This window comes from Thamnophis elegans, chromosome 15 (assembly GCF_009769535.1).
Source record: "Thamnophis elegans isolate rThaEle1 chromosome 15, rThaEle1.pri, whole genome shotgun sequence".
Taxonomy (NCBI): Eukaryota; Metazoa; Chordata; class Lepidosauria; order Squamata; family Colubridae; genus Thamnophis; species Thamnophis elegans.
In genome coordinates this window covers 2,362,552-2,376,161 of record NC_045555.1, presented here as the reverse complement: position 1 = coordinate 2,376,161, position 13,610 = coordinate 2,362,552, and the positions used below count along the sequence as shown (strand labels likewise).

Here is a 13,610-nt window from a genome sequence, read left to right as displayed (position 1 = left end):
CCAGCTGTTCTTCTGCCTCACTGATGTCTGTCTCTGGAGGCAGCTGATAACTGGCATACGGCTCTGCCCCCCCCCCCTTCTGCCTACGACGCAGAGCCCTCGTCCGAACCTTCCCCAGACTCCAGGACTGGCCCATGTTTCTCCCCAACCTCCTCACTGTCCGACTCTGCTGCCAGCTCTGCTAGCGGGCCACAACATATGGCGTGACAGTCCTGGACATCTAGAATGCGCCCACAAGGAACGAAACGAAACTGGAGGCTTTGGGAAGAGACAAACGCTGACTTTCTCCCTGCCACTTACAAAATAGGTTGCTTCTCAGTTGCCTCCAACGATTCCTGGGAGCTGGTTCTGCAGCCTTCCGAAGAGGTGATCTTTCTGATGTCAGCCGTAATCTTCAGCAATCGACCCTTTTCGTCTAAGAAATCGAAGAACAAGGCAAGAGAAACCATGATTTCATCTCCTGCTCCACACCTGGATCAAGGTTAGGTTCTACAAAGAAGCTAAGATTTCTGGGGCCTCCTATTTGGGACACTCCTAAGTGTGAGTAGAAGGCTTAATTGTCTCTTCGAGAGCCACGACTGTGTAAAGACGTCCCTCTTTAGAATATTTGTATGTACAGGTCATCCTCAACTTACAACAGTTCATTTAGTGACGGTTCCAAGTTACGACATCACTGGGAAAAAATGGCTTAGTGCCATTTTTCAACCTTACAACTTACAACCATTGTAGCATCCCCGTAGTCACGGGATCAATATTTAAATGCAGGGCAAATGGTTCATATTTATGACGGTCAGTGTCCCCTTTTGCGACCTTTATGGGTGCCGGCACGCATGCTATGGTGTGTGCACCCTGGCATTTTTCGCACCCGACAACATAAAGGTGAGCCACCGCTGATCTATATAAACAGGGAGTAAGGCCCACTCCTTGGTAACACTGATGACATTACCTCGTTTGGTAATGAGACGTCGGCAAGAAAAACAAGGACATTCAGATGGATCGCACAACATCTGCCTTCTTCTGGTTTTGAATTTCTTCCTACTGAGTTTCACCAGATGCTCTCAAGAACTAATGGGGGGGGAGGGCGGGGTGGAAGGGGAAAAAAACCACCAAGAATCCGTCTGTCTGGAAGAGACATGCAACCAAATCCAAACACGGGGCAGAGTAAACTCCACGGTTGCCAGGACGATCTTCTATCCTGCGACATCCTGCTTCTTTTAGGACAAGCTATCTCTCTCCCTAGGCTTCCACCATGTCCATCTTTCTTTTTTAAAAATAATTTTTATGAAATGTTTTAATCTTTAAAAACAGTAAAGAGGACACAACAAGAAAACAAAACATAGATAACAATATACAGTAATTGTACAGCTTTCTATATCGGATTTCCTGCTTAGCTTTTATAATCCTATATTGCAGCAAACGTAGTATTAACACTTATAGTAATATTAACTATTTGTATCACCATATATTTATATTCTCTATTTTCTGTTTTGGCATCTGATTTCTAGCCACTTATACATTTTATTCCAAACTTTATAGAACTCCGATTCTTCTCTTTCTTTTAGTTCTATTGTCATTTTATCCATTTCTGCGCATTTTCCTGATTATAGTTTCATCTGAGGGTGTATTGAATTTTTTCCAGTTTTGCGCGAAAGCAATCCTGGCTGCAGTGAATATGTGTATGATTATGTATTGAGATGGTTTGTCCATTTTTTTGATCTAGTAGTCCTAATAAAAATGCTTCTGTTTGAGTTCTATTTTTCGCTCCGTAAGTTTTTCCAACCATTTCCAAATTTTGCACCAGTACTTCCTTGTGATGGGGCATGTCCACCACATATGATAGAATGTTCCAGGCTTGTGGCTGCATCTCCAACATTTGGGGGATAAATTTGGGTACATTTTGGCCAATCTCGCTGGAGGCAAATGCCATCTACAAAACATTTGATAGAGATTTTCTTTATACCATGTCCATATTTCTATGTCAAAGACAAAGACATGCAGCCAAAGATGGAAGAAGATCGTTTTCCCACGGGACGAAATCAGAACGTGGTCCATTTTTTATTCAAAAAGGGGGAGAAGAGAGGAGAAGCAGCAACGCAATCAGCACATTCCACAATAAGCCCACAAACACAGCCGTCACCCGGAACAACGTAGGCAGCTAACAATCATTTAATTACCGCAACCTGCTACAGGCAGCCTTGACTTCTCCGGCGGTCATTTGAAACAAAACGGGTTAGGAGGTCCACGCAAGTCTTCTGCAATCGACAGAAAACTTTTCTAAAATCAAGGCTTCCCCTTGGAGCTTTAAAAAGGCTCTTTCTTTTTTTTTCTCTCTCTCTCCTGTTTTTTATTGCAATCAATAATTAGCAAAGAGCTAAGAAGGAAACTCAGGAACAAGTGTGGCTGTGGTTAGCTGGGATTAAGAGGAAATTAGCAATATGGAGAAACACGATGAGGAAGCCCAAAGGATAAACCACCATGGGATCCTAACAAAGAGGCTTTGAGAAAAGGGGTTGCTTAGGTGCTGAGTGGGAACAGGATTGGTTCTCTGGAGCTTCTCGCAAGAAAAATGAGAACTTTGTTTTTTGTTTAAAAAGAGGATGATCTAGGTTGATTTTGGCTTTGAATTGGCCCAGTGTCTAATCTGGTAGTTTGCACACAGGCTCACTGTTACTCCGATTTTAGGAAGTGGAAAGCTGTGGAATTGTTACCTGTCAAGAATGAAACTTGGCCAGGAAACAAGACATGGGAAAGGAGGAATTTGTATCTAAAAACCTGGATGGTCCTGGGATTGAACGGCCCATCGATCTAAAAAGGTTTGAATTCAAATGGCAGACCACATTAAAGTAAGACAAAGGTAAAGGTTCTCCTCGCACATATGTGCCAGTCGTTCCCAACTCTAGGGAGCGGTGCTCCTCTCCGTTTCAAAGCCAAAGAGCCACCGCTGTCCGAAGACGTCTCCGTGGTCATGTGGCCGGCATGATTCAACGCCCGAAGGCGCATGGGACGCTGTTCCCTTCCCACCAAAGGTGGTTCCTATTTTTTCTACTTGCATTTTTTATGTGCTTTCGAACTGCTAGGTTGGCAGAAGCTGGGAGGAGTCACGGGAGCTCACTCCATTACACAGTGCTAGGGATTCGAACCGCCGAGCTGCCAACCTTTCTGACCGAAAAGCTCAGCGTTTTAGCCATTGCATCCCACACTAAAGGACTCCTACTGTAATGTCCCACAAAGCTACCCTTTTGCATTCTTGCCTACGGAATGGATATCAACAACTGTTTCAGATTGGAGAAGGGGGTTAGATAGTCAAAAAATACTTTTCATTCATGGGTTTCACAGCTTTCGCACACTTGACAACTTTCATGAAGACAGATGAAGAACGGTTGCAGAAATTGGGTATGTCTAGTCTAGTGAAAGGGATGCGGTGGCTCAGTGGCTAAGATGCTGAGCTTGTCGATCAGAAAAGTTGGCAGTTCGGCGGTTCGAATCCCTAGCACTGCGTAACGGAGGGAGCTCCCGTGATTTGTTCCAGCTTCTGCCAACCTAGCAGTCCGAAAGCACGTTAAAAAATGCAAGTAGAAAAATAGGGACCACCTTTGGTGGGAGGGTAACAGCGTTTCATGCACCTTCAGCATTTAGTCATGCCAGCCACATGACCACGGAGACGTCTTTGGACAGTGCTGGCTCTACAGCTTTGAAACGGAGATGAGCAGTCGGGAATGACCAGCACATATGTGTGAGGGGAACCTTTACCTCTAGTCTAGTGAAAAGAAGGACTAGGGGAGATATGCTAGCAGTCTTCCAGTATTTGGCAAACTGTTTACCAAAGCACCTGAAGGCAGGACAAGAAGCTACAGATGGAAATTAATCAAGGAGAGAAGCAACCTAGAACTAAGGAGAAATTTCCTGACAGTGAGGACAATTAACCACTGGAACATCAGAAGCCATGGGTGCTCCATCACTGGAAGTTTTCAAGAAAAGACTGGACAGCCACCTGTCTGAAATAGTATAGAAATGAAAAGGACCATTTTTTTCTTATCACTCATAGAAATTATTTTACGGAGTGCCACAAAGCTTTTAAAAAATAGCATTCTTACTTTTAGAAACCTCTCCATTATCGGTCTGAAGCTGGACTTGTAAAGTAAGAACCGATCCTAGACTCAGGTCGATCACCTCTGGTCCTAAAATCACCATTGTCTTCGCTTGCCCTGCAAAATGATCAACAGACCTTGAAAAGACAAGCTGGGCACATTTAAACATCATTCTCTTTTCTAAAAGTAGGCGTCCGGGACGGGACATTGGCAAAATGTTTCCCACAAGGGGGGGGGGGGGCTCGAAACATGGGCAATTAATAAGAGCATATTTTGTAGCAAAGGTATGCAGCGTTGTCTATTTTGCTCTACTTCAAAAAAAGTTTCATTTTTCTAAGTTTAGGGGAGGAAATGAAATTAGTTTCATAGCAGCTTCCACCAGATGTGGAAATCATTTTTTTAAAGACCAAAAGTACCTTGGCAAACCTTAGTAGGTGTGACACTATGTGTTGTGACCCGCCAGTGGAGTTAGTAGTAGATTCGGAGAGTGAGGAGGATGGGGAGAAACATGGACCAGTCCTGGAGTCTGGGAAGGCTTGGACGAGGGCTCGGTGTCGGAGGCAGAGAGGGGGCCAGGGCCGTATGCCAGTTATCAGCTGCCTTCGGAGTCAGACGTCAGTGAGGCAGAAGAACAGCTGGAGCCTGTTCCCAGTGTGCGCATATGCAGAGTTGCCAGACGAAGGGAAGAGCTAAAGAACAGGGGTCGACTTGGGAGTAAGGCCACAGGTGGATGGTGAAGGGCCCCTCCCAGAGGAAATAAAAGAGGAGCAACAGGGGAGTGGAGTTTGCAGGAGACATTATTTCACTTAATTGGTTTGTGACTCTCTGAGACTCCTGGCCAAGTTTTGCAGAGATCGGCCTGGCAGCTCTCCGAGCCAGATAAGGTCTGTGACTGTAAATCCTCCCTCGAAAGGCTTTGCTGGATGTCAAGGAGCAGAATTCACAGCAAATTAATAAAAGGGTTTTTTGTCGGGACAACAAGGAGTTTGCTTCATGCTCTTGGGAACCTCAGTCAGGACACTACGTGAAGATCTCGTCCTATGCCTTTATGATAACCCAACAAGGGAACCTTTAGGTCTCAAGTTCGTATACTTCTGAAGCTGACTTCCCGCCAATATCCTTGACTGCCCATTCCTTCTGGTAGTAGAAGGCTTTAATTCACAAGGTCTTTCTTTCCTATTCCGTCCTCCTTCCAGGGCAGGAAGATGAAGCATTGTCCCTGCAGGTGTTGTGACCCGCGACTGCCAGCATTCTTCAGCACTAGCTAGGTTGGTCTTACAGCTCAGAAGCAGCTGATAAGTCATCAGTACTGCATAATAATAAGATAATAAGGAGATTCCTCCCCCCCCCCCCATTGCAGTTCGCTGCTGGTTTTAGATGGGCTGAAGTCAGCGGCATTGTAAGAATTAGCATCACTGGATGCACGTGTGACGGTTAATTTATCAACTGGGCCTCCCCTCAAAACCCACACTGGATCCTTTGGTTGCTACATTATGACGACGTTTCTCAACCTTGGCCCCTTTAAAAATCTCTGGACTTCCAACTCCCAGAATTCCCCAGCCAGCATCTTAAAGTAGCCAAGGCTGAGAAACACAGCATTAAAAACTAGCGCCTGCATTTTCTGGTCTTTTCTTACATCCCATTTCCTTTATTACCTCGTCCCTCTGTGTGAGGCCCCAAAATCCACAGGGAGCATCCAACCTAATTTATTTGCATTAATTGTTTATCAAGCCATTCTTAGGAACCTTTCAGTTATAAAGAAACATGCATGAAATAAAATAAGAGTGGTGGTGGTTGAACTTTGGCACAGTGTGATGGCAGCCCGTTGGGCAAATCTGTCAGTCTTCCTTCCTTCCTTCCGTCCATCTTCTCTGCTTACCCACTCTATTTATCCATATCCACCCATCCATCTTTCCCTATCTATGCATATATATCTTTGTCCATCTGTCCGTCCATCCATTCATCCATCCAACTTCTCTGCTTACTCACTCTACTTATCCATATCTACAAATCCATCTTTGCCTAACTATGCAAAAATATATCTCTGTCCATCTGTCCGTCCATCGCTATCTATGGATATATACCTCTGTCCATCCGTCCGTCCCTCCATCCATATCTACTCTATGCATATATGCCTATGTCCATCTATTTGGCTGGCCGTCCCTCCGTCCGTCATCCATCCATCCCTATCTACTATGTATGTATGTATGTATGTATGTATGTATGTATGTATGTATGTATGTATCTATATGTATATATCTATATATTCATCCATCCATCCATCCAACTTTTCTGCTTACCCATTCTATTTATCCATATCCACCCATCCACCTTTTCCTATCTGTGCATATATCTATCTATCTCTGCCCATCTGTCAGTCTATCCATCCGTCCGTCCATCCATCCCTATCTACTCTATGCATATATACCTCTGGTCCATCCATCCCTATCTATTCTATGCATCTGTCCATCTGCCCGTCCATCCATCTTTTCTGCTTACCGACTCTATTTATCCATATCCACCCATCCACCTTTTCCTATCTATGCATATATATCTCTCTATCCATCTGTCCGTCCGCCCATCCATCCCTCTCTATGTATCCACCTACCCACCTACCCTACATTACTGCCCATCAAAGGGCTCCCCAGCCGAGATCACCACAAACTCCTGGCAATTTTCCTAAAGTTTCCTTTCCTTTTCCCGAGGCACGAAGTGGGAACATCTGTGAAAGGGGGACTCCCCACCCCCCCACCCCAGTATGCTGCAAACAACTTCCTCTCCCCACCCTAGATAATTATCCCCACCCCCACCACGGATTCGCTGCTGCTTTTCAACTCTTTGGCCTGACAAGTTCGGAGAGCAGAATTGAGGCCGGCACTAGTCAAAGCAAATCAAAGGAAAGGCAGGGCATTATTCTGTGTGTGTGTGTGTGTATGTGTGTGTCTCATTATGAACCGAACTGCAACTAAATCCCAAGCACGTACCGAGAGGAGAGCCGTTATGCCAGAGGCCGTCGTAGATGACACCCGAACAATGGATCATGCAGCCTTGTCCATTGAACATATCGTTTCTCCATTGTCCCTTCAAACAGATAAAAGGGGAGTGGGGAGAGGGGAGAAGAGGGAGGAATGAATGAATGAATGAATGAAACAGGACAAAAGAAAGAAAGCGAGCATGGGGTTTCAAACTTGGCTGGTAACTCTAGAAGATGAAAATATAATTACTGTATTTTTCGGATTTTAAGACGCACCGGAGTATAAGACATGCCAAGATTTTGAATTTTTTTAAAAAGGGTTTTGCACTCTGCAGGCCTCCCAAACCCTCTGCACGCCTCATTTTTGGTGAAAAACGGGGCGTGCAGAGAGTTTGAGAGGCCTGCAAAGTGCTCCTGGGGGCTGGGGTGGCAAAAACGAGGAAAAAAATGGCCTGTTTAAGAGCCAAGGTGGCGCAGTGGTTAAATGCAGCACTGCAGGCTACTGCTAGATCAGCAGTTCAGCGGTTCAAATCTCACCGGCTCAGGGTTGACTCAGCCTTCCATCCTTCAGAGGTGGGTAAAATGAGGACCCAGATTGTTGGGGGCAATATGCTGACTCTCTGTAAACCGCTTAGAGAGGGCTGAAAGCCCTATGAAGCGGTATATAAGTCTACTGCTATATTGCTATTGCCAAAAGCAGGGCATGCATAGGCTTTGGGAGGCTTGTAGAGTGCTCCTGGGGCTGGAGGGAGGGGGCAAAAATGAGGAAAAAACGGCCAGTTTTTTGCTCGTTTTTGCCCTCCCCCCCCCGCCCCAGGAGCACTCTACAAGACTCCCAAAGCCTATGCATGTCCATTTTTGTGAAAAACGGGATGCTTTTGGGAGGCTAAAAATGCTGTATTCAGTGTATAAGACACACCCAGATTTTCACCCTCTTTTTTTGGGGGGGGGGGGGAGGTGCGTCTTATACTCCAAAAAATATAGTAAGCCAAACATGTGCAAGTGGGAGGCTATGGAAAGGCCTGGAGAGGGGGAGGTTCGGGTGGGTTAAAATCTTCAACTGGGAAAAGCAGGTGAGGAAGGGGGGCATGTGGGGAAAGGCCACCCAAAGAAACACCCACGATGATGCGGTCGATGGGACAGGGCAGCGAAGAGGAACACATTTGGGGGAGAAGCTGCTTTCTGGGCCCCAAAAGGGAAGGGGCAGAATTGAGGGATGGGCTGCTTTAGGGGAAGATAGGGCCAGGGAAAAGGACTCCCCTGGTTTGATCCTGCAATTTGGGGTGGCTCTCCCAGTGGGCCAGAGCTTGTCCTCAGAGGTTATGACTCTTGAGAACTTCAGATGACTTAAGACTGGGTTGCAAATTGCAAAAGCCCAGAGAAGTGGCTCAGTGGCTAAGATGCTGAGCTTGCTGATCAGAAAAGACCAGCAGTTTGGCGGTTCAAATCCCTAGCACCCACATAACGGAGGGAGCTCCCGTGACTTGTCCCAGCTTCTGCCAACCTGGCCGTTCGAAAGCACGTAAAAAATGCAACTAGAACAATAGGAACCACATTTGGTGGGAAGGGAACAGCGTTCTGTGTGCCTTCGGGAGTTGAGTCATGCCAACCACATGACCACGGAGACGTCTCCGGACAGCGCTGGCTCTTCGGCTTTGAAACGGAGATGAGCACCGCCCCCTAGAGTTGGGAACGGCTAGCTAGAAAAATCTAAGCGTGGGAGACGATTCTCTCTTCGCCTCCCGTGGGCGAGTCGCTTTACTAGTTAGAAGAGGGGCGGCAAGGCAAAGGTTCTCAGGCAACAGCACGTGGCAATTTCAAGACCGGCGGGGCGAAATTGGCGCATGGGTGGGTGGGCAGGAGAGAGTGACAGCCGGGATCCAGGCACTGAACGGCTGACGGAAGGGTGGCTCTCGTGTGGAACAAAGTGCTACTACGAGTCTAAATTTATCCGAGCTGCCAGCAAATCCCAGATGGATCCAAAAGACTCAAAAAAAAAAAAAAAAAAATCTGCCACCCGCGCTCTCTCCTTGACGCTCACAACAAGTTGTCTCCCAAAATAGTGGGAGGGGGAGGCGGGGAGGAAATGCCACGGGGAGAGGAGGGGGAGCAGCTGCCCAAGCCATTGAAAAGCAGACGCTGGGGGCGGGGGGAGAGAGAAGATTCAGCAAGTGGGATCCTTCCGCACTCCCCCCCTAACCCCCATCGCTCTTCCGCCAGCCTTCCAAAGAAATCACTCACGAGCCTGCTGTGAAGAGTAAGCTGTGGGTCCTGTACATGTATTTACACATATGTGCATGTGCATGCACCCTCTTCCCCTTCTCTGAAGGTCCTAGAACCGGGATGGCGAACTGCATTGCATTTTGCCTCCCTTGGTTTAATAATTAAGTTATATTATGCTGTAAAATACTATTGTGTCGAATGCACCGTAAATGATCTTGTTTCAGTCCTACAGCTTGCAATGAGACCTGGCGAAAAAGAAAGGGGGCAAAAATGGTGAAGCAATCCTGGTCTAAAGTAGCTCACCTTTGGTTAGTCCCTTCGTTTCCCCCGTGGGTGTGCCGTGAATTTTTTTAAAAAATTCCAAAGTATAGGAGACTTTCAAACGTTACTCATCCTGGTCAAGCATCCTCCTTTGCATGCTAGTTTAAGAATCAATATGCTGGGGGGATCCCAGAATGTGGGTTAATTCAAGAATCAGGCCGAATGGCTGTCTGTGGAAACCCAGGTCAAGGAATAAGCCACATCCCTCCCGCCAGGCATTACCGTCGGTTCGGTGTGTGCACGCGATTTTGCTCCGCGCGAAGGTTAAAAAAAAAAAAAGATGTTGCGGGGAACAGGTCTGGGGGCGTGGCGAGCACGCTCTCCTTACCATTTTGGAGACCCAGTCGCCATTTCCACCGAACCGGTAGTAGATCACCTCTGCCTCCCACCTAGAAATGTTTTTTTTTATATCAGCAGATAGACAACCTCCTGGCCTCTAAAGGGACCATACCGTCAAGACACCCTGGCAAACATGGATGGCTTATGAGGCGGGATTTCTGGCTGGGGACCAGGGGACGTGTAGTCCAAGGCCTCTTTTAAGAAGAGGCAATCCTGGAATGATGGAGGGGTGGGGGGTGGGGAACAGGTCCTGGAGGCTTGTGTCCCAATCCGTCCTGAGACCCTCCTTGCAGTTTGGTCCTTAGCCCGCTGAAAAGGAAGGCGGCTGCGTCCTCACGAGCCGGCCAGTTGGGACTGGAGGATGCCAGCCCATCGGCGACAGACCGCCGGTGGGAAAAAAGAGCCAAGCGGTGTTCTTTTCGTCATATGCCTTTGCATCATTCTTTGAAGAAAAAAAAAAACAGCTTGACTTTGCAACTACTTCACACATTTATACATTAATTGAATCACGGGCTGCTCCCCCGACGTAGAACGTGGCTTCCTTCTCCGTTAAATCCACCCCGTCGCTTTCTTTTTCCAGGTGGCAAGAAGGGTGGGTGGGTAGAGGGGGGGGGGGTTGTAAATGTTTCCAAAAGTTGCTTAGCAATGCAACCCAGGGAGACGTCTGGAAGGCTGAGATCCCTGCAAGCGTGTGTGTGTGGGGAGAAGGGCGCTGAACATACTAAATAACCACGCACAAAAGACCCCCTTGGGGCAAGGTGGGGTTGGTGGTTTAAGCCCCTCACTCTCTCCGGACAGAAAGAAAAAGAGGAGGGAAAAAAAAAAAGAATCAGCGAAGCAGCAGCCGCCGCAACCTTTCGGTTAGCTGGCCAATCTCCCGCTGCGGATTTCCAATTAAAGTCAATCAATCGTTGGTTTCCATCTGGTCTTTTCCAACACCAATTAAAGGTCAAGCGAAGGCTCTAGGCACGCATGTTATCTGCTTGGGGCTGGGCTCCAAAGCATGTTTCTAGCCCCCCCCAACACACACACACCACATCTAATCGAGGAGCACAAAACCAGATGGGGCAGGAGGTGATGTCAAAAGATCTCCGGATCTGAACCTGGGACAGAATCCCACATGGGAATTATGTAGACTCAACCAGAACATAAGACTCTCAGGGCTGGAAGGGACCTTGGAGGTCTTCTAGTCGAACCCGCTGCTCAAGGCAGGAATCCTTATACCAGCCCGAACAAATGGATATCCAACATCTTCTTAAAATCGTCCAGTGTTGGGGCATTCACAATTTCTGGAGCCAAGTTGTTTCACTGGTTAATTGTTCTCACTATCGGGAAATTTCTCCTCAGTTCTAAGTTGCTTCTCTCCTTGATTAGTTTCCATCTGTTGCTTCTTGTCCTACCCTCAGGGGCTTTGGAGAAGAAGTCAGCCCCCTCATCTCTGCGACAGCCGCTCAAGTATTGGAAGACAGCTATCAAGTCATCCTTAATCCGTCTCTTCACTAGGGAGATAGACATACCTCGTCCCGTGAACCGTTCGTTGTGCACTTCATTATCTCTGTTGCCCTTCTCTGCACTCTGACTACATAACCCATGCAGCTTGGGCCCAACCAACCAGGCCCCCGTCCTTCTCCTGCTCTTAGGACGGGAATGCTGCCGTTAAATCCCAGGGACCCGCTCTATCGCTTCGGTCTCTCGGTGTCTTTATTGACACAAGATGAACCAAACTGAACAGCTAGGTAGAGGCAGATATTTCTCTCTCTGGGCACAATGAGAATATATATCTGCTGAAAAAAAGACTCCACATTGGCGACAGGTAGGGCATCTGGCCATTCAACGCTCTGCTAGCTCCATTCAGTTGCCCACACTCCGCCCCGCAAGGGATTATGTGGTCATTAAATGATGATTTAGAAGCTGCTCCGCTCTGTACCACTCTAGCTGGCTTAAGCTTTGAAAAGGAGGAAATTCTAAAACAGAAAAGTGGAATACGCGAACCCACAAGGGAAAAAGATCATACACTTCAAGTAAAAATAAAATAAGATTAAAAAAAAACATCCATGGGGGTTTAAAACCAGGCTACCCCAAGGCCCGGAAGAGTTTCCCAGACTTTGGGGACATCATTAGGGTGGGAGCCAATGGGAGGGAGGGGGAATCCTATCTGTAGAGGGCAGGTGCTGCAAAAGGGAAGATCTGATTTCCAATGCAGGTAATTGTTTATTACCTGCCTTGGATGTACTGGGATCTATTGGAACCTAATCTATTGGATGCATTAGGATATGGAGTGCCCTCACCTGCCTAAATCTTACCAATTGGGCAGAGACAAATGCCTCCAGCTTTCTTTTCCATTTTTCTTAAAGCAGCCATTTTCCTTTGTTCCAAATATATGTAATCTTTTTTTTTTTTAAAAAAGATGGCCAGCTGCCTTGGTTAGTTCTGCTTTCGAATCCTTAAATGGAGATATAAATACATATTTACAACTAACTGCATTAAGAGCCATGAATGGGAAACTACTACGCTGCCTTATTGAAAGGCAGCTGTACGGTATTGTATTTGGGGCAATTATACTGATCCCCCCCCCCCCAGTTCTGATGGGTAAGATGCGTGTGAAATATCTAATACATACACACACACAGAAAGATAGATAGAGGATAGATAGATAGATAAATAGATAGATATAGATAGATAGATAGATAGATAGAAAGATTAGATAGATAGATAGATAGATAGATAGATAGATAGATAGATAGATATTAGATAGATATAAAGATTAGATAGGTAGATAGAGATTAGATAGATATAGATTAGATAGTTAGATAATAGATAGACAAAGATTAGATAAATATAGATAAGATACTTAGATAATAGACAAAGATTAAATAGATAGATATATGATATAGATAGATAGATATAGATAGATAGATAGACAAAGATTAGATATTAGATATAGAGAGATAGATAGACAAAGATTAGATATATATGATAGATAATAGATAGACAAAGATTAAATAGATAGATATTAGATAGATAGATAGATAGATAGATAGATAGATAGAGATAGATAAAGATTAAATAGATAGATATTAGATAGATATTAGACAGACAGTGCTATCTTTCAGAACTGTGCACTGTGAATAGCAGCTAGGGAGCCTCCCTTGCTTATAAATCAAAAAAAGGTTTGAAATGAAAAGGCCAGAAACATGCATTGATCTTCTGAGGTAGCAATTTTCGCATTAATTGACGGCGTTTCTGTTCCTTAAGCCTTAGCAGCTATTATACCTCTTATTGCAATTCATTTTCGGGTCGTTGGTTGAAAGCCTCCGACGGTGTATCATTTCCATGAGCTCGCTCGGGATTGATCCCGCGCACAAACAAGGCGCCATTAACTGGCTGCGACCCCTTCACACACCTTCGCCTTTGCACTCCCTCCCCAAACTCTGCTGACAAGCGGGGGGGGGGGGCGGGGGCGGGGAGGGATTGAGGGGAAACGGGCAGGTCTGAAAGTCTGCCCTCTCTCCGGCTGCCTTCCGGGTGCGTGGAAGCGGCAAGCATGTAATTTCCACCCTCGCTTTTCAACTTGTCAGTTCTTCCCCGAGACCTCAGAGGCTCGGAGACAGCGGGCACATAATTCAGAAGCAGGTGCCCTGTTCCTACAATTAGTGGGTTTTGTC

General features: G+C 46.3%; 1 protein-coding gene across 2 annotated transcripts in view; it reads right to left on the bottom strand.

Moving 5' to 3' along the window:
* MORN1 (MORN repeat containing 1) overlaps nucleotides 1-13,610 on the bottom strand; it is an 88,322-nt gene that overhangs the window by 55,589 nt on the left and 19,123 nt on the right. For both annotated transcript variants that reach the window (XM_032231938.1, XM_032231939.1), the window contains exons 7-9: nucleotides 7,073-7,169; nucleotides 4,095-4,205; nucleotides 301-415 (exon numbers count right to left, since the gene is read on the bottom strand). In XM_032231938.1, coding sequence (XP_032087829.1) covers nucleotides 301-415; nucleotides 4,095-4,205; nucleotides 7,073-7,169 — 323 coding nt within the window. The remainder of the gene's footprint in view (nucleotides 1-300; nucleotides 416-4,094; nucleotides 4,206-7,072; nucleotides 7,170-13,610) is intronic.